Source organism: Podarcis bocagei (assembly GCF_964188305.1).
Source record: "Podarcis bocagei genome assembly, chromosome: 7".
In the NCBI taxonomy this organism is placed as follows: Eukaryota; Metazoa; Chordata; class Lepidosauria; order Squamata; family Lacertidae; genus Podarcis; species Podarcis bocagei.
The window spans coordinates 2,294,508-2,314,695 of NC_138132.1; the positions used below are offsets into that span (position 1 = coordinate 2,294,508).

At 46.9% G+C, this 20,188-nt stretch overlaps 1 protein-coding gene across 3 annotated transcripts in view; it reads right to left on the reverse strand.

Annotated features, from left to right (window-relative positions):
- LOC308590519 (neuroglobin-like) overlaps positions 1 to 20,188 on the reverse strand; it is a 39,094-nt gene that overhangs the window by 1,364 nt on the left and 17,542 nt on the right. For all 3 annotated transcript variants that reach the window (XM_081200638.1, XM_081200640.1, XM_081200639.1), the window contains exons 3-5: positions 4,278 to 4,385; positions 1,624 to 1,744; positions 828 to 908 (exon numbers count right to left, since the gene is read on the reverse strand). In XM_081200638.1, the coding sequence (XP_081056764.1) occupies positions 828 to 908; positions 1,624 to 1,744; positions 4,278 to 4,385 (310 nt within the window). The remainder of the gene's footprint in view (positions 1 to 827; positions 909 to 1,623; positions 1,745 to 4,277; positions 4,386 to 20,188) is intronic.

The window sequence follows — 20,188 nt, forward strand, 5'->3', positions numbered from 1 at the left end:
CAATCAGACTGCTGCATTTTGAATCCTATTGTTCTAGGACCAATCAGACTGCTGCATTCTGAATCCTATTGTTCTAGGACCAATCAGACTGCTGCATTCTGAATCCTATTCAACTCAGTACATAACAGTCAGATAAACAACAGGTGCTAGATTCAGAAAGAAAACCCACATGGGATGATTAAAAAAAGACACACCACATTCTTGTTTTAAGAGAAAAGAAGAATGGGATATTTCTATGGAGCGGAAATCTAATCAAGGGCCCATGAAATCAAACTTGATCATGCTTGTCCAACGGTTTGTTGGAAGGTACCCAAAAGAGGTGCCTCCCCATTGCTTTGGAAATAGCACATTGGACAGGCAAGCTCAGTTCCACACAGGTTTAACTGGGGAAAACGGCTTAATCGAGGATAAGAGGACCGGGGGCGGGGGGGGGGGTAACATAGTTCTGTCCCATGCTGGTTTCATTCATTAAAAAAGAAATGCCCAAAACTGTTTCATCTCATGCTCCTTGTGTGGGGTGTTTATTTATTTCAGAAATATCGCCCCCCCCCCAAAAAAAAGGTCTGTCAATTTTTACCAAAAAAAGAAAACACTGTTGCTGTAGGTAGGTTTTATTTTATTTGTTTTTTATATTTTGGAAATGTATATCCAGGTTTTTTCCCCTTTACATTTTTTGCCCCCCCCCCAAGAGAGTGGGGCCCTAAGCTAGAGCCTGTTTAGCTTTTACGTAAATCCGGCACTGGGCGTGACGGACTTAGTTCTGCTCATTTCGCTGGGTCTGCTCCGAGTGGAACTTAACTGGCGTCAACCCTGCAAGTTTCTCTTACCTGCCAAGCCTTCTCGACCTCCGGAGTCCAGTGTTCTTTCAGAATGGGCTGGACAGCTTGGATGAACTGAGCGCCTACATACTGGGGGAGAAGTCCAGAGAAGGGAGGGTTATTTGGGGAGGTGAAAAGAGAGAGGAAGAAGAGAAGGCAGGTTGTATTCCCTACCCAGCCCCATCTTTTGATTCTGGAAACGAGGAACAGGGAAGAACCATCCAGCTCTGGCAAAATCTGGGGGTCTTTAATTCTCTTTTTCTTGGATGGTTTGGAAGCACAGCGCATAGGAATGGGTGAATCTGCCGTTTACCTTCCCGCCAGAGTGGTACCTATTTATCTACTTGCACTGGTGTGCTTTTGAACTGCTAGGTGGGCAGGAGCAGGGACCGAGCAACAGGAGCTCACCCCGTCACGGGGATTCGAACCGCCGACCTTCTGATCGGCAAGCCCTAGGCTCTGTGGTTTAACCCACAGCGCCACCCGCGTCCCAGTAGCTGGATAGGCGTATCTAAATGAAAATGTTTTTAGCAGCCACAGGAAAGCGTACAGGGAAGGCACCTGCCTGATATCAATGTGCAGGGAGTTCCACAGATGCCATCACACTGAAAGAACGATTTCTTCCAAATGCGGACCAGATATAACCTGGCACCTGTAGCAATGCCAGTTCTGACTGAGGTGAAGTATCAATCAAGGATTTCCTGGCTGCTGCTTCCGGATCTAACAAATTCCTCTCTCGTTTTCCCCACAAACTACGTTAATCTGTGGGGCCACAGAGGGGGCTGCCTGCCCCTGCCCTCCTCACCTCATAGTACTTGGGGGGTGCCTTGTACCGGAAGTGATTCCTGCCCAGCTCAAAGGCCAACTGCTCCAGTTTGTCCTCCTGGTCGAGCCGCGCCACGCTCTTCTCGATGAACGACATCACTCTGGCGACGGAAAGAGGACATGGAAGAGACAGAGAAGGAAGCTTGGCTTCAGAACAGCCACAGGTGGGAGCCCACAACGCGCATTCAGATACATGCTGTCTCTATGGGATGTAACAGAAACAATCTAGTACATTTCCTGTTTGCCCAGAGTGGACATGCAGGGGAATGTTGGTCCAGCCAGGAGGACTTCCTGTCACACCTGGTCTGGAGCATCCTCAGGTAGAATGAAGCAATGATTCTTCAACATCATGGGGAGGCAAACTAAGGCCTGGGGGCTGGATCGGGCCAAATCGCCTTCTAAATCTGGCCTGCGGACGGTCCAGGAATCAGCATGTTTTTACATGAGTAGAATGTGTGCTTTTATTTATAATGCATCTCTGGGTTATTTGTGGGGCATAGGAATTCATAAATTCTCTCCCCCCCAAAAAAAATATAGTCCAGCCCCCCACAAGTTCTGAGGGACAGTAGACTGAAAAAAGTTTGCTGACTCCTGTTCAACATCAACTTCGTTGGACTGGTCATGTCGTGTGGATGCCTGATGATCGTCTTCCAAAGCAGCTACTCTATTCCAAACTTAAAAATGGAAAGCGTAATGCTGGTGGTCAACAAAAGAGGTTCAAAGACTCTCTCAAAGCAAATCTTAAAAATGTAGTATAAACACTGACAATGGGGAAACACTGGTCTGCGAGCGCTCCAGTTGGAGAACAGCCTTTACCAAAGGTGTCTTGGGTTTTGAAACTCAGGATGCAAGGGAGAAACGTGCTAAGAGGAAGTGGAAGGATGTGTGCAAGGATGTGTGGATCCAGAATTGGCCTCCACAGTCACTTACGGACTCATTGTTAAAACTGTGTTTATGGAAGACAATCTTAGTTAGCTACGAGTGATCGCCAAAGAAGAAGAAGAAGAAGAGGAGGAGGAAGAAGAAGAGATGGGTGTGACCCTGGAAGGCCCCATAAAAGGGCTGGTCCCTTCTGCTTCTTCGCTTTATTCCATCCTGATGCCTTTTGCTGTCTTGCTGGTACTCAGCCAGCAACACATGGGCTCAATCATCAATAGGATGAACCCACACTCTCTTCTGTAACTACAAGCTTGCGCCTGCCTTCAGGATCACACTGTGGACTGAATGTGAGCAAACCTCTTATTACTTTTAAGAGAAGACTGGTGTGTCTTTATTCTTTTGAAGGGGGAACAAAGGGGATTTACCAGGAACTAATCCAATCTGGACAAGCCAGACTGGATTGCTTAAGTCAAGAGATTGTAATGAATTTACCAACTAGTCCATGGGGTCACGAAGAGTTGGACACGACTAAACAACTAAAAAACAACAACAAAGTTTATTGCGCAACAGGTTCAAAGAGGAATTTTGAAACCTGAGGATGGGGTGACAAAGACATTTAAAACTTTCCCACCATATCCCAGAATACAGTTCGTACAGCATCATTGCTACATCTCTGATATGTCACAAACGGGGCGGGGTAGACAGGGGTTACACTAGTTTCACCTTGGCAAACATGTCCAGACAAGTCCTTGGTACAAGATTAGCATAAGGGCAAGATCCAGGTATAAGATTAGCATAGGCAAACACCTCTGAAGTCCCACCGCCCAAAGTACAAGAGAACTTCCTTTGCTTGGCCCCTTGGCAAGTGAAATATACTCGGAGTTGAGAGTGTTGTTTGTGCTGTACTTTTGTACTGTTTTATTGTTGTTAGCCGCCCTGAGCCCGGCTTCGGCTGGGGAGGGCGGGATATAAATAAAATTTATTATTATTATTATTATTATTATTATTATTATTATTATTATTAGTGGATTTCATGCTCTTTATTCAGCTCTTGGTGGTGAGGAGGAATGGAAGTTCCCCCAGAATGTCTGCTTTATATACATTATTTACACAATGGGCCCCACGTGATTGGCTAATTCCGGGATTCTCCTGTAGGCCAATCAGGTTGCGGATTCCCTTCCACCTGGAGCTGGATTGGGTGGCTCCTGCAGACCAATCATACTGCTGCATTGTTCTAGGACCAATCAGACTGCTGCATTCTGGGTCCTATTCAACTCAGTACTTAACAGCAAGTTTGGTGATGGGATCAGGCTTTCCTTGGCCAACAATCAGCTCAGCAATCGTCACCTCTGAGAACTTCCTGGAGTCCTTTTTCAAGGGGAAAATAGCTTTGGAATGGAGGAAACTGGCAAAGGAGTTGATTTTATATGATTTTTAAAGCTAGGTAACTTCCCTGACCTGTCAAGTTGAAAGGATACATTCAGGCATAATATTTGTAACATTTAACAACTTTATAAAGATGTGCCCCCCCTCGTAATTCCCATAACACCTACAAGATGCTAAATGAAGTTCTATTATTATTATTATTATTATTATTATTATTATTATTATTATTATTATCATTATCATCATTATCATTATCATCATCATCATCATCATCATTATCATTATCATTATCATTATCATCATCATCATCATCATCTGTCCTTTCAGCTTCAGACGCAGAGAAGAGGGGCTGTTTTTGGCGCTACCCACCTGAGGCCGTGGGCTTGCAGTTCCTTGCTCATCTTCAGCTGCTGCAGGTCATCGATGTCCCGGAAGAGGAAGAAAACGTCTTTGCACTCGGGGTGGGTCTCAAAGAGTCTGCAGAAGGAATAAGAGGAGAAGCGTTAGTTCTCTGGGTTATCCAGAGGGAAGGCTTTCCTCACCGTGAGGCTCGCCCACCGATGCCACTCTCCAACCACCAGGGCCGGATTTGGATGGACTAGAAGAAAATGGAAGAGGGTTATAAACAAAACCGAGTGAAGCCAAGGATGATGACAGGGATTTAAAATCCTGCAATTCACAATTTCTCCTCTAAAGGACGTAAGATGTTATTGTTGTAATACCACGGTGGTTTTTAAAATCGCATAAAAATTAAAATTAACTCTGAAAAACTTTTGCAATAACCGAACTTTTATTTATTTATTTTTAAGAATAGCGCTGCAACTTCATTTTCCTAAAAAGCAATGCTTATTCCATGAAAGGTTTACAAAGTTTGGTTATTGCAAAAGTTTTTCAGTGTTAAAAAATGCACAAAAGTTAAGCTTAACACTGAAAAACTTTTGCAATAACCGAACTTTGTAAACCTTTTGTGGAATAAGCATTACTTATCCCATTCTTCGGCGATCAGCCTTCTTGATGGTCCAGCTCTCACTTCCATACATCACTACTGGGAAAACCAGAGCTTGAACTATACGGACCTTTGTTGGCAAGGTGATGTCTCTGCTTTTTAAGATGCTGTCTAAATACGGCCAACTCCAATCCACACAGAAATACGTGCTCCCAGGAGAGGGTGGTGTTGGATTGCTGATTCCGAGTTCTTTGCAGCTGATCTTTGTTCCTGCCACAAAGTCCTGCTTTGGGGAAATTAACAGGAAATGTCTAATGCGTTGCAGCTGGAATCAGTTCTGGGGAAATATGCAAATAATCCATTTGTTTTAAGAAGCCAAGAAGAGTTAAGTGGGATCGCCACAGTTCTTTTTTTTAAACTCAGCATGCGTACAGGAGCCAACCAGATGCATACTTGGGAAACCTACAGGCAGGAGATGATGTTCTGATGTGTGGAGGCTGCTAGCCATAGTTTCCCAGTGTGGATGTAACAGGAGAGAGAGGGATGGAGCTCCCCCAATGGTGTTCAGTGTGGGATGTGATCCATGAGAAGCAGTCAAGTATAACATTCCTTGTTTTCCTAGAGTGGACATGCAAAGGGATGTTTGGTCCAGCCAGTCAAAACTTCCTGTTCCTCCTGGCTGGAGCATCTTTCCTTTTGCATGTGATAGAAGGTGGGCGTGGCCTTACCTGTCCAGGTAACAAAAGAACGCAGCACACCTCTCTTTTTCACTTCCTTCGTCATTTGATCAGCTTCTAGCTAGGATTGGATTATTCCCCCTATGGGGTAGATCCACATGTACATACAGCGGTACCTCTACTTACGTTCACCTCCGGTTACGTATCCTTTGGGATACGTGTGTGACAAACCTGGAACTACTTTTCCGGATTTCACCGTGCATGCATGCACAGAAGTGCTCTACGCGTCTCGCACATGCGCAGAAGCAGCACCTCCAGTTGCGAATTCCTCAGGATCCGACTGGAGCTCCGGAACGGATCCCGTTCACAACTGGAGGTACCACTGTATTTGTAACTAAGTCTGCTTTCAGGGATCCAACTGTGAACTGATGTGAGTAAACTTATTTTATTGACTTTGAATAAGATGGTGGTGTCTTTATTCTTTTAAGAGGGATTAAAGGGAACTTACCAGGAACGTACAATTCAATCTGAGACAGACTGAATTGTATAATACAGTGGTACCTCGGGTTAAGAACTTAATTCGTTCCGGAGGTCCGTTCTTAACCTGAAACTGTTCTTAACCTGAAGCACCATTTTAGCTAATGGGGCCTCCTGCTGCCGCGCCGTCGCTGCGTGCTTTCTGTTCTCATCCTGAAGCAAAGTTCTTAACCCGAGGTACTATTTCTGAGTTAGCGGAGTCTGTGACCTGAAGTGTCTGTAACCCAAGGTACCACTGTAGTGAGAGGCTCACACGAGCCTGCAACCAGCTATCTGCTGTGCTTGTAAAAAGGGGAATGTAAACTCTGCTAATGAATAAGACTGTGGTGTCTTTATTTTTTAAATAGGGATTCAAGGGAACTTGCCAGGAATGTACAATTCAATCTGAGACAGACTGAATTGTATCATAGTGAGAGGCTCACACGAGCCTGCGACCAGCTATCTGCTGTGCTTGTAAAAAGGGGAATGTAAACTCTGCTAAGAAACTTGCTAGTGCAAGTTAGGAAGGATATTAATAGACAATATATCCCCTCCTGCCACCCTCAACATTCCCACACTCAGTTCCTCCCTTCCAACTGTACCTTTTCCTGCCCACAACTGCTGAGATTGGGGCAGTATGCTTCTTTCTACCGGCCATCCCAGAGACATTAGACCTTTACTTTCCACCCTTGTCTGCAAATGCCAGGTGAGATTTGGGGACGCATCCTGGGCAAGGGTCACAGTCTGTCTACCGCAGTGCCTGGCCTGCAATTCTACATTCTGACTGACAATGGGGTGGCGCCACCGAGCCAGCAACCAAACAAGGCCAAGCACTGCAAGCAGCCAGCAACGCCGCTTCCCTGCAGGCAGGCAGCAATGGCACTGGTGCAGACAACACTCAGGCCGATGTAGGCAGGCTGGGAGAGCAGAGCAGGCAGGGGCCAAGGTGGTGCAAATGAGTCCCTCCCTGCTTACTCCTCTGCAGGTCTGCTTCCCAGGCAAACACAAATTGTATGGGATGGGGAGGTTTTGCTATGTTGTTGTTGTTTAGTCGTTTAGTTGTGTCCGCCTCTTTGTGACCCCCTGGACCAGAGCACGCCAGGCACTTCTGTCTTCCACTGCCTCCCGCAGTTTGGTCAGACTCATGCTGGTCGCTTCGAGAACACTGTCCATAGGCGCCGACTCCATGGGGCCTGAGGGGGCCCGAGCCCCCTCAAAAATTTGTTTGGGGGGGCTCTGCCCCCCAATAATTTAAGAAAATTATTAGTTATATTATCTTCGGCGCCTGCCGACGTGGCGACCTACGCACCTCGCCCTGTCTCCGCCCGGAGAACCCGCCCCGGGCCGGCCCCCAGCGCCCCCCGCCGCTCGGAGGGGCGCGCAGGCGCTTCAGCCTAGGCCCAGGCCCGTCTACACGGGCGCTTCGCTCCTCCACCGGCACCTTCTCGGCGACCGCTGATGCTGAGGAACCAAAAGGAGGGATGAAGGGGACAGCAGCCATATATAGATATACCTTATACGTTTTATGTTCTCTCTCTCTCTCTCTCTCTCTCTCTCTCTCTCGGAGAGGGGCGAGCGGAAGATCCCTCGGCCAGGCGGAGCCGCGAGCAGGCAGGATGGAGGTGAGCCCGAGACGCGGCCTAGTCAGCCACGGAAAGAGGGAGGCGAGGAGGGCTGGGCAAAAGCATCTCTCCCCCCCCCCATGGGAGAAAAGAGGGGCGCGAGCCCCCTCCACCTCGCCCTACCCTTAAGGGGTCTCCTGTCGCCCTCCACCCGTGGACTCTGGGGAAGGGGGGGACAAGGCAGGAGGGAAATGGGGGGCACTGAATGACACCCCCCAAGGGTGGCTTAGGAAGGGGAGCTCGTAACTGAATGGTAGGGTGTAGACAAATGGCCAGAGGGAACCAGTTTTGAACAAGGACGCCCACAGACGCCGCCTCTTTTCCTCCACCCCCCAATATTTTTTATAAGTCGGCGCCCCTGACACTGTCCCACCATCTTGTCCTCTGTCGTCCCCTTCTCCTTGTGCCCTCCATCTTCCCCAACATCAGGGTCTTTTCCAGGGAGTCTTCTCTTCTCATGAGGTGGGCAAAGTCTTGGAGCCTCAGCTTCAGGATCTGTCCTTCCAGTGAGCACTCAGGGCTGATTTCCTTCAGAATGGAGAGGTTGGATCTTCTTGCAGTCCATGGGACTCTCAAGAATCTCCTCCAGCACCAGAATTCAAAAGCATCCATTCTTCGGCGATCAGCCTTCTTGATGGTCCAGCTCTCGCTTCCATACATCACTACTGGGAAAACCAGAGATTTAACTATACGGACCTTTGTCGGCAAGGTGATGTCTCTACTTTTAAAGATGCTGTCTAGGTTTTGCTATAGGGTTGCCATATTTCAGAAAGTAAAACTGTTGAGCTTTTTTTAAAAGGGGAAACCACCGAAATTGTTTCACTTTCTTAAGGAAACCCCCCAAAAAGCCACGATTTTCCGGTTGACTTGCCTAAGATCCAGGACAATCAGGTTGCCAGACGTATAGCAACCCTATTTTATAATAATTTTAGCATGAGAATTAGTACTTTTTATGACTTTGGTGGTCAACCGAATGGTCTGTCCTCCAGCTTGAAAGAAAGTGCTCTTGCCTTTTCGTTTTTGGTACCGTATTTTTCGCTCTATAGGACACGCTTTTTCCCCTCCAAAAATTAAGGGGAAATGTGTGTGCATCCTATGGAGCGAATGCAGGCTCCCTGGCTTCAGCGATAGCAAGGCAAAGCCTCTGAAGCCTGCGCTCTGGAGGCTTCACATTGCTTTCGCTGAAGCCAGGAGAGTCTGGTCTTTGAGGCTGGTGGTGGGGGAAAGCAGCGCTTCCCCCCACCGCCAGCCCCACAGGCTCGGGGGGCAGCGGGAAGGCGCGCGATGCCTTCACGCTACTCCCTGACCTGGTTTTGAGGTTGGCGGTGGGGGAAAGCAGCGCTTCCCCCCACTGCCAGCCCCACAGAATCGGTCGAAAAGCCCACAGGAGCCGCACTCTCTTTAAAGAGCACGCGGCTCCTGTGGGCTTTTCCCCAAGGAGGGAGAAGGGACTGACTGGCCAAGTTAGTCCCTTCTCCCTCCTGTGGGCTTTTGCGGGAGATGGGGGAATCCCCCCACCTCCCGCAATAGCAGGGAGAAGGTCTGGGAGAATGCACAGGCTGCGTGCAGCCTGTCCGCTGCTCCCAGAGCTGGGGGGGGGGGAATCATATTTTCCCCCTTGATTTCCCCCTCTGAAAACTAGTCTGGTCAGATGCGCCCTATAGAGCGAAAAATACGGTATTTCTTGAAGAATAGTTACACATTCTTACATAGAGATTTACAGCACAGCTGCATACATGCCTTCTCAGAAGAGTGTCCCATTGATTTCAAAACATCTCTTCAGCCCTATGAGGAAGATTATTTCTAGTTTCATGGTACTTCATAAACAAGTTCTCACCCAGTATGGTAAATAGCAAAAATCTTTCCCTGAGGGATGTATCTGCCTTCCATAATAATGACCAACATATAAGTTAAACAAGCTATAGCTTACCTTCAGTAGCTTAGGGCCTCATCAAACCTCAATCCGGCCCTGCCCATATGGGATGAACTCAGGTAAAGGGACCCCTGACCATTAGGTCCAGTCGTGGCCGACTCTGGGGTTGCGGCGCTCATCTCACTTTACTGGCCGAGGGAGCCAGTGTACAGCTTCCGGGTCATGTGGCCAGCATGACTAAGCTGCTTCTGGCGAACCAGAGCAGCGCACGGAAACGCCGTTTACCTTCCCGCTAGAGCGGTACCTATTTATCTACTTACACTTTGATGTGCTTTCGAACTGCTAGGTTGGCAGGAGCAGGGATTGAGCAACAGGAGCTCACCCCGTCACGGGGATTCGAACCGCCAACCTTCTGATCGGCAAGTCCTAGGCTCTGTGGTTTAACACACAGAGCCACCCGCATCCCTTACTATATTCTGTGACTACTAGCTAAAGCCTGCCTTCAGGGATCATACTGTGAACTGAATGTGAGTAAACTTCTTGTTGCTTTTAAGGAGAGACTCTTGTGTCTTTATTCTTTTAAGGGGGATAAAAAGGGACACCAGGAATAATCCAATCTGCTTAAATAAAGAGATTCAAAGAAATGGAGGCAGTGAGAGATTTTACTTTCTTGGGCTCCATGATCACTGCAGATGGTAACAGCAGCCACGAAATTAAGACGCCTGCTTCTTGGGAGAAAAGCAATGACAAACCTAGACAGCATCTTTTTTAAAAAAATATTTTATTAAGGGCTTTCTTGTTTTACCTAGACAGCATCTTAAAAAGCAGAGACATCACCTTGCCGACCAAGGTCCGTATAGTTCAAGCTATGGTTTTCCCAGTAGTGATGTATGGAAGTGAGAGCTGGACCATAAAGAAGGCTGATTGCCAAAGAATGGATGCTTTTGAATTCTGGTGCTGGAGGAGACTCTTGAGAGTCCCATGGACTGCAAGAAGATCAAACCCCTCCATTCTTAAGGAAATCAGCCCAGAGTGCTCACTGGAAGGACAAATCCTGAAGCTGAGGCTCCAAGACTTTGGCCACCTCATGAGAAGAGAAGACTCCCTGGAAAAGACCCTGATGTTGGGAAAGATGGAGGGCACAAGGAGAAGGGGACGACAGAGGACGAGATGGTGGGACAGTGTTCTCGAAGCTACCAGCATGAGTTTGACCAAACTGCGGGAGGCAGTGGAGGACAGGAGTCCCTGGCGTGCTCTGGTCCAGGAGGTCACGAAGAGGCGGACACGACTAAACAACTAAACAACAACAACAACAAAGAGATTCAGACAAATCAGAAAACCAGCTTCCTGCCGTATCGGGGGGGGGGGGGACTGGTTTGCTACATGACTCAGTAGCGTGAGTGAAGGAAGGGTATCATTTAATCAATATATCCTCTCCTACTATCCTTAACGTTCCCACAAGGACAGATGCAGATTCACTCCCCTTCAAGGGCTGGACTGGATTAAGGCAGAGGCAACTGTTGATTTGGCCTCTTGGCTTTCACTGACAGGGCAGCGTTTAATATCAAAGGCTGGGGAGGAGGTGATAAAACTCTTGTGAAAGGCAGGCGGTGTTTGATTCTTGCAAAATCCCCCAAAGATTTGCCGTGGCTTTATTAGCCGTTATCTGTGAGCTTTCCAACATGCTCAGGTATAAGTTAAATATGGATAAGGGGTTTAAAGCAGAGAAGGCTCAGCTAGCAGGATATAAGCTTTGAAAATTGGATTGGAATTTAATAACGCGTCCTAATTAACTGAGGAGAAGGATTAGCTCAGACCTGAGCGAACAGATTAGATTGAATCAGGAGACAATGTTTGCACCAACCCAGGAGGATTTTGATCAGTGGGGGAAATTCAATCAGTCACGACCGCCTATTACAATATCAGTTGAATGCCTAAATTCGTGCTATTTTTGCAGGGTCCCCATACGGCGGTAAAATGCGTCTCTGTGGCTGTGTACACCTCATAACTTTAAGGCGCATGATTCCGCCCCCTCCCCCCCCAAATAAAAGAATCAAGAGAAGTGAAGTTTGTTAAGGGTGCTGGGAATTATAGCTCAGCGGGGTTGGTGCAAGCAACAGTTCCCAGCAACACGAGGCACTTGCAGACTGTCAGTTTTTGCAGGGGTGGTGTCAGGGACTGTGCTGAGGAGGGCTGCACTGAGGACAACAGTATAGATTTGGAACAGCGGTTTGCAGAGGGACATAGTTCAGAGGACAGAAGCTGGGAAATACTGGATGGGGAACAGCTAGGAGAAGAAACACTGGAAGATTCACAGTCTCTGGACAGCATTCCTACGCTCTCGCCAAGGTCAAGAAGAGCTCGGAAAGTGGCAGAACAGAAAGCACAGCACAGAGGGAACAAGATCAGATTACAAGATGTAGACGTGACGTAGATTAATAGGGACGTAAGGTGGTGGAATCCTTAATTGGGAGCACCGCCATTCCAAGGAGATAAATTATTTCCCCAGCCACTCTGGGCGGCTTCCAACTGAATTTTAAAAATAATACAGCATCAAATATTAAAAACTTCCGCCTTCAGTTGTCTTTTAAAAGTAAAATAGTTGTTTATTGCCTTGACATCTGCTGGGAGGGCGTTCCACAGGGCGGGCGCCACCACCGAGAAGGCCCTCTGCCTGGTTCCCTGTAACCTTACTTCTCGCAGGGAGGGAACCACCAGAAGTCCCTCAGAGCTGGACCTCAGTGTCTGGGCTGAACGATGGGGGTGGAGACACTCCTTCAGCTATACTGGGCTTTTGAGGCCGTTTAGGGCTTTAAAGGTCAGCACCAACACTTTGAATTGTGCTCAGAAACGTACTGGGAGCCAATGTAGGTCTTTCAAGACCGGTGTTATGTGGTCTCGGCGGCCGCTCCCAGTCCCCAGTCTGGCTGCCGCATTCTGGATTAGTTGTAGTTTCTGGGTCACCTTCAAAGGTCGCCCCACATAGAGCGCATTGCAGGAGTCCAAGCGAGAGATAACCAGAGCATGCACCGCTCTGGCGAGACAGTCTGTGGGCAGGGAGGGTCTCATCCTGCGTACCAGATGAAGCTGATAAACTGCTGCCCTGGACACAGAATTAACCTGCGCCTCCATGGACAGCCTTGAGTCCAGAATGACTCCCAGGCTGCACACCTGGTCCTTCAGGGGCACAGTTACCCCATTCAGGACCAGGGAGTCCTCCACACCAGCCTGCCCCCTGTCCCCCCAAAAACAGTCCTTCTGTCTTGTCAGGATTCAACCTCAATCCTGAGATTTGCTCTTTGTTCTCTTGCTGCAATTCTTAGAGCTTCTAACTGGTAAGAAGACTCCTTTTCCTTTGTTCTGCTTGTCTGCTGCCATGGGGGGAGAAAGCCAATTCCCTGACACAGCCACATTTTGGGAATACTTTCCCCAAAGGTCAAACTTTTTGCAAGAAGAAATGTGACAGGGGAATCGCACCGGGAAATGAGAACGTAAGAACACAAAGACAAGCCTGCTGCGTCAGGCCAATGGCCCGTCCAGCCCAGCAGCCAACCAGATACCCAAATGGGAAACCAGGAAGCAGGATTCGAACCCAAGACCCGCTCTCCCCTCCTGTAGTTTCCAGCAGCTGAGATTCAGAAGCAGTGCTTCCTACGACCGTGGAGTCAAGATCATAGTTTGGGCCCTGAAATCTCAGGGTCTGGGGTACACCTAACCTGCTCCCCTCACATTTATTCGAGTCTTTGTTTTTATTGTGCCAGTTAATTTTCATTTGCCATTCGAATTCATCATTTTCAGTTTTTGGAAGCCAGCTTGGAGCTTTGCGGTTTAGAAGAAGGAAGGCTAAGACTAATCTGACGAATCAATCAATAAATCAGCTGAAATATTATAAATGCCAGGCAGACAAATGACAACCACACACACTTGTCCAGGTTTGTGAAATTGTTATGTTCTCACCCTGGGCCAGCAGGGGGATACTGTAGATCGTTTCTCTCAGGTCCACATATGCAAATAAGGGATCGAAAGTGACGTTCAGTGATTGGATAGTTACAGAAAGTGGTTACTGTTGCGTTGTAGTGGAGCTCTATATAAGCAGTCTGGCTGAACCCTTCAGTTCAGTTCAGTTCTGGCCTGTGAATAAACAAGAGCTGGTTGAAGAACCACTGTGCCGTCTGATATGTTCACCGACAACTTAACAGAAATAATAATGTTGGTGGAGAAGCATTGAACTGGGAGGGGTGGCTAACACCCCAGAGGACTGGATCACACTTCAAAACGACCTTGACAGATTAGAGAACTGGGCCAAAACAAACAAGATGAACTTTAACAGGGAGAAATGTAAAGTATTGCACTTGGGCAAAAAAAATGAGAGGCACAAATACAAGATGGGGGACACCTGGCTTGAGAGCAGTACATGTGAAAAGGATCTAGGAGTCTTGGTTGACCACAAACTTGACATGAGCCAACAGTGTGACGCGGCAGCTAAAAAAGCCAATGCAATTCTGGGCTGCATCAACAGAAGTATAGCATCTAGATCAAGGGAAGTAATAGTGCCACTGTATTCTGCTCTGGTCAGACCTCACCTGGAGTACTGTGTCCAGTTCTGGGCACCACAGTTCAAGAAGGACACTGACAAACTGGAACGTGTCCAGAGGAGGGCAACCAAAATGGTCAAAGGCCTGGAAACGATGCCTTATGAGGAACGGCTAAGGGAGCTGGGCATGTTTAGCCTGGAGAAGAGGAGGTTAAGGGGTGATATGATAGCCATGTTCAAATATATAAAAGGATGTCACATAGAGGAGGGAGAAAGGTTGTTTTCTGCTGCTCCAGAGAAGCGGACACGGAGCAATGGATCCAAACTACAAGAAAGAAGATTCCACCTAAACATTAGGAAGAACTTCCTGACAGTAAGAGCTGTTGGACAGTGGAATTTGCTGCCAAGGAGTGTGGTGGAGTCTCCTGCTTTGGAGGTCTTTAATCAGAGGCTTGACAACCATATGTCAGGAGTGCTCTGATGGTGTTTCCTGCTTGGCAGGGGGTTGGACTCGATGGCCCTTGTGGTCTCTTCCAACTCTAGGATTCTATGATTTTATGAATTGTCTTTTGTAATAACCAGCCTTTATACTGTTGTTAAAATTGGCAGTTTAATCGGGTTCAATTTGAGCACGAAAGATGTTAAATTGTTTTTTTATACGCAACAACAGCGGCAAGAGTATTGTTAGTCCAGAAATGGAAGCAAGAAGAGATTCTGACGAAAAAAGAATGGCAAATAAATTTAATGGACTATGCAGAATTAGACAAAATGACAGGAAGGATTCGAAACCCGCGAGATCAGAGATTTACAGAAGATTGGAAGTAATATATTAATTATATGAAGATCAACTGTAGCCAACCAATTATGCTAGTAGGACTACAAGAAGCTGTGTAAGGAGAAATGTATGAAGCATTGCAATTAGAGAAATAGTGATATTAGTTATGAGCTAAATGTAATTGAAGAAGTGGGAAATGTGTGATTAGACTGGAAAATGTTCAGATTAGATTGATGGAAGTAAAAAAAAAAATTGTATAAGATGTTAAAATATGTTTAATTACTGTTGAAAATGATATGTTGAAAAAATTATGTATATAAAAAAAACAATTTGAGCACGAAATGCGAGTGGGCAGAACCTTTCGCAGAGAGAGAAAGAGGTTCCTTCTGCTCTATTTTGGAATAACTGCTTGCAAAGATCCCCAGCTCAGAAGGACATCTGTTTCCTGTCTAGTAACATGTGTGGTTTTCATCTTCTCTAAAGCAACATTTGAAAAATCACCGGTGAGAACCGGGCAGCTAACAGTGCGGTCCGAGGTGGGTTTAAAGGTAGTAAAGGTAAAGGGACCCCTGACCATTAGGTCCAGTCATGGCCGACTCTGGGGTTGCGGCGCTCATCTCGCTTTACTGGCTGAGGGAGCTGGCGTACAGCTTCCGGGTCATGTGGCCAGCAGGACTAAGCCGCTTCTGGCGAACCAGAGCAGTACACGGAAACGCCGTTTACCTTCCCGCTGGAGCGGTACCTACTTATCTACTTGCACTTTGACGTGCTTTCAAATTGCTAGGTTGACAGGAGCAGGGACCGAGCAACGGGAGCTCACCCCGTTGCGAGGATTTGAACCACCGACCTTCTGATCGGCAACCCCTAGGCTCTGTGGTTTAACCCACAGCGCCACCCATGTCCCACCGAGGCGGGTTTACTCAGCGGCAAATCCCACGGTGTTCCGTGGGACGTACTCCCGAGTAAGCGCGTGGGATCGCCACTTCAAATGCCTTCGAGGATCCGCTCACTTCCCGGCCTGTCAATCATTTGCTGCCACGCAAATCAGGTTAAACAAATCAGGGAGGAGGGCAAGGGGATTTAATGAGTGCTCTTGTGGGGAGAGAGAAATAGAAAAAAGAGGTGCTAATTAGGGAAGGGGGGCGGCTATGGGGCGCCTCTTGCATGTGGGCTGCCTGGGGTGAAGTCTGAGGGGGTGCTATTTACTTAGCTACACCTGACCCAGTTGCAGCCTGTTAATTAGGGAGAGAGCGCAAAATATGGTCTGAAGCTCAACATCAAAAAAAACAAAGATCGTGGCCACTGGTCCAATCACCTCCTGGCAAATAGAAAGGGAAGAAACGGAGGCAGTGAGAGATTTTACTTCTTGGGCTCCATGATCACTGCAGATGGTGACAGCATTCACGAAATTAAAAGACGTCTGCTTCTTGGGAGAAAAGCAATGACAAACCTAGAAAGCATCCTAAAAAGCAGAGACATCACCTTGCCAACCAAGGTCCATATAGTTCAAGCTCTGGTTTTCCCAATAGTGATGTATGGAAGTGAGAGCTGGACCATAAAGACGGCTGATCGCCAAAGAATGGATGCTTTTGAATTCTGGTGCTGGAGGAGACTCTTGAGAGTCCCATGGACTGCAAGAAGATCCAACCTCTCCATTCTGAAGGAAATCAGCCCTGAGTGCTCACTGGAAGGACAGATCCTGAAGCTGAGGCTCCAAGACTTTGGCCACCTCAGGAGAAGAGAAGACTCCCTGGAAAAGACCCTGATGTTGGGAAAGATGGAGGGCACAAGGAGAAGGGGACGACGGAGGACGAGATGGTGGGACAGTGTTCTCAAAGCTACCAGCATGAGTTTGACCAAACTGCGGGAGGCAGTGGAAGACAGGAGGGCCTGGTCTGCTCTGGTCCAGGGGGTCACGAAGAGGCGGACACGACTAAACGATTAAACAACAACAAATCCTGCAACATATGAGGGAGCTCCAGCAGGGCGCGCACATGAGCCACACTTAAGCCCTTTGCAGCCCAGAGAATTTTTTTTTAAAAAATAAGAAATTAACCCTCCCTCCCACCTTTCCTTTCTGTCTCCCCTTCCCAGGGCCGGATTTAGGTTTGATGAGGCCCTCAGGAGCTCCTGAAGGTAATGGTGCCCTTTATACGTCCAGCTGTCCTTTGTCAGCAACAAATGGCCGCTGTTTTTTGTGTTGAATATATGCTATGTGGTCATTTATGAACCTCATAGGTATCTGAAGCCATTTGCACATGTGCCCCCCCCCCACATATCTGAGCGGTTTACAGCTGTACATAAAACCACAAAATAAAAACCATGGAAAAGTTAAAATCAGAAATCCACTAAGTATTATGGGAAGTTGTAGTCTTCATTGCCTCCATAGGGGTGGCAGAATAGGAAAGTTTCCAGCAAACGTTTAAAAGGCATTTACAGAAGGTGCCTGATTCTAGTGGCAGAGAGTTCCACAGGACTGGGCGGATGTCACTAAAGGCTCAGTTCCTTATGGTTGTCAAATGAGCCTCCGCAGCTCAGGGAATGGCCAGCGATGCTCCTTCAGATGATCTCAGTGACTGAACTGGGATAGAAGGAGGTTCCCTGTGATATCCTGGATCCATGTTGTTCAGGGCTTTGTAAATTGATACAAGGACTCTGAACTTGGTTTTGTGGGCAGCCAGTATGGGGCCAGATTGAGGTTTGATGAGGCCCTGAGCTCCTGAAAGTAATGGGGCCTTTTCTATGTCCAGCTGTCCTTTGACAAAAACAAATTGTTGCTGTTTTTTTGTGTCAAATATATGCTATATGGTAATTTTTGGACCGAATCTGTTAAGTTGTGGGAGAACATATCAGACGACACAGCGATTCTTCAAACAGCTCTTGTTTATTCGCAGGCCAGGACAGAACTGAACTGAAGGGTTCAGTCAGCCTGCTTATATAGAGCTCCAGTACAATGTAACTGTAAAAATTTTCTAAAACTATCCAATCACTGAATGTCACTTTCGATCCCTTATTTGCATAACTATCTACAGTATCCCCCTGCTGGCCCAGGGTGAGAATTTCAGTACATAACAGATTCGGTATCGCAAGCCATTTCCACATGTTGCCCTGCAACCCATCCATGCAGAATGTCGGCACCCTATATATAGAAAGGAGCAAAGCAGGGATATTTTAGGGAGCAGGCGAGCAGGCGGGGCCCAGGACTTACATCATAGGAGCCTACCCAACAGAAAACACTCTTGCTGTAGGTAGGTTTTATTTTATTTGCTTTTTATCTTATATTTTGGAAATGTACATCTAGTGGGGTTTTTTTTCCTTTAATTTTTTTTGGGCGCCCCCTAGAGAGTAGGGCCCTAAGCTATATGTAATCTGGCACTGCTCGCCCCCACCCTTCCTTTCTGTCTTCCCTTCGTCCCATTTTTTTACACCAGGGATTGTATATGACCGGACTGCTGGACCAGCTCAGAATTCTGCATCAGATTTGGCAACCAGGGAAGCCTCCATTTTTTTCAGTTTCAACCTGATTATAAACGTGTATATAGAGAGTTTAAAATCCTACCCATGTTAAATTGTTTTGTAATGATTTCCCCCTATGCTTTTAGCTTCTCTTGTTCCTATTTGTAAGCCTTAAATCCCTGACAGGGGAAAACACAGTGTGTTTAATCATCATCATCATCATCAGTAATTTTTTGTTAAAAAATGTTTAGGGGCACAGTCATACCTCATGTTATGTTTGCTTCAGGTTGAGCATTTTCAGGTTGCGTCCCACGGCGACCCGGAAGTACCCGAAAGGGTTACTTCTGGGTTTCGCTGCTTGCGCATGCGCGGACGCGCAAAATGACGTCCTGCGCATGCACAGAAACGGCGAATCGTGACCTGCGCAAACGCACAGACGCTGGTTGCGTTCCTTTCAGGCTGTGAACAGGCCTCCGGAATGGATCCCATTCGCAACCAGAGGTACCACTGTACTCTGATTTTGACTCAAAAAAAAATCACCATTTTATACTTCAAATCGGGGAAAATAAATACAGTAAATGGACAATAGTACAAAGATTCACAAAATGTTTAGGGGTATCCATTTCTTTGGTTTCTGAATGTTGGAAGGGCCAGGGCCAGAGTATTGTTGGCCCAGAAATGGAAGCAAGAAGAATTACCGACGAAAGAAGAATGGCAGACAAAATTAATGGACTATGCAGAATTAGATAAAATGACAGGAAGAATTCGAAACCTGCGCGACCAAAGGGTTACAGAAGTTTGGAATAAATACATGAACTATTTGAAGAGCAACCGTAATCAACAAATTACGCTAGTAGGACTACAAGAAGTTTTGTAAGGAGGAATATATGAAATATTGCAAAGAAGATAAAATAGAGATGTTAGTTATGATACTTAAAAGCAACAGTGAAAGTAATAAATGTAAACTAAGTGGAAAAGGTTGGAAAAATTTTAGATGTGATTGACGGAAGTAAAAAAAAATTGTCTAGGATATAAAAGTATGTTTTATAATTGTTAAAAAACAAACGATATGTTAAAAAACAAACAAATATATATATAAAAAGGAAGATTCAGGGCTGATAAAAGAAAGTACCGCATTTTTCGCTCTATAAGACGCCCCAGACCACAAGGCGCACCTAGTTTTTGGAGGAGGAAAATGAGAAAAAAATAATTCTGAGTCTCAGAAGCCAGAACAGCAAGAGGGATCGCTGCGCAGCGAAAGCAGCGATCCGTCTTGCTGTTCTGGCTTCTGGGATAGCTGTGCAGCCTGCATTCGCTCCATAAGACGCACACACATTTCCCCTTACTTTTTAGGAGGGAAAAAGTGAGTCTTATAGAGCAAAAAATATGGTACTTTTTCAGTGCACAGTTAAACTGTGGAACTCACTGCCACCAACTCGGATGGACAAATTCATGGAGGAAAGAAAGGCTACTAGCCTAAGGTTCCCAGGTCCCCCCCCCCCCATGAATCCAGGGACACTTTTCAACTTCAATGGATTTTGTATAGGGACTGATTTGTAAATCCGGGGACTGTCCCCGGGAAACGGGGACGTCTGGTAACCTTACATGAGCCACAACGACTCTGTTAAGTTGTGGGCGAACATATCAGACGACACAGCGATTCTTCAAACAGCTCTTCTTTATTCAGATGCCAGAACAGAACTGAACTGAGGAGCTCAGTCAGCCTGCTTATATAGAGCTCCAGAACAATCGTAACTGTTGCCACTTTCTAAAACTATCCAATCACTGAACGTCACTTTTCAATCCTTCATTTGCATAACTATCTACAGTATCCCCCTGCTGGCCCAGGGTGAGAACTTCAGTACATAACAGACTCTCCTC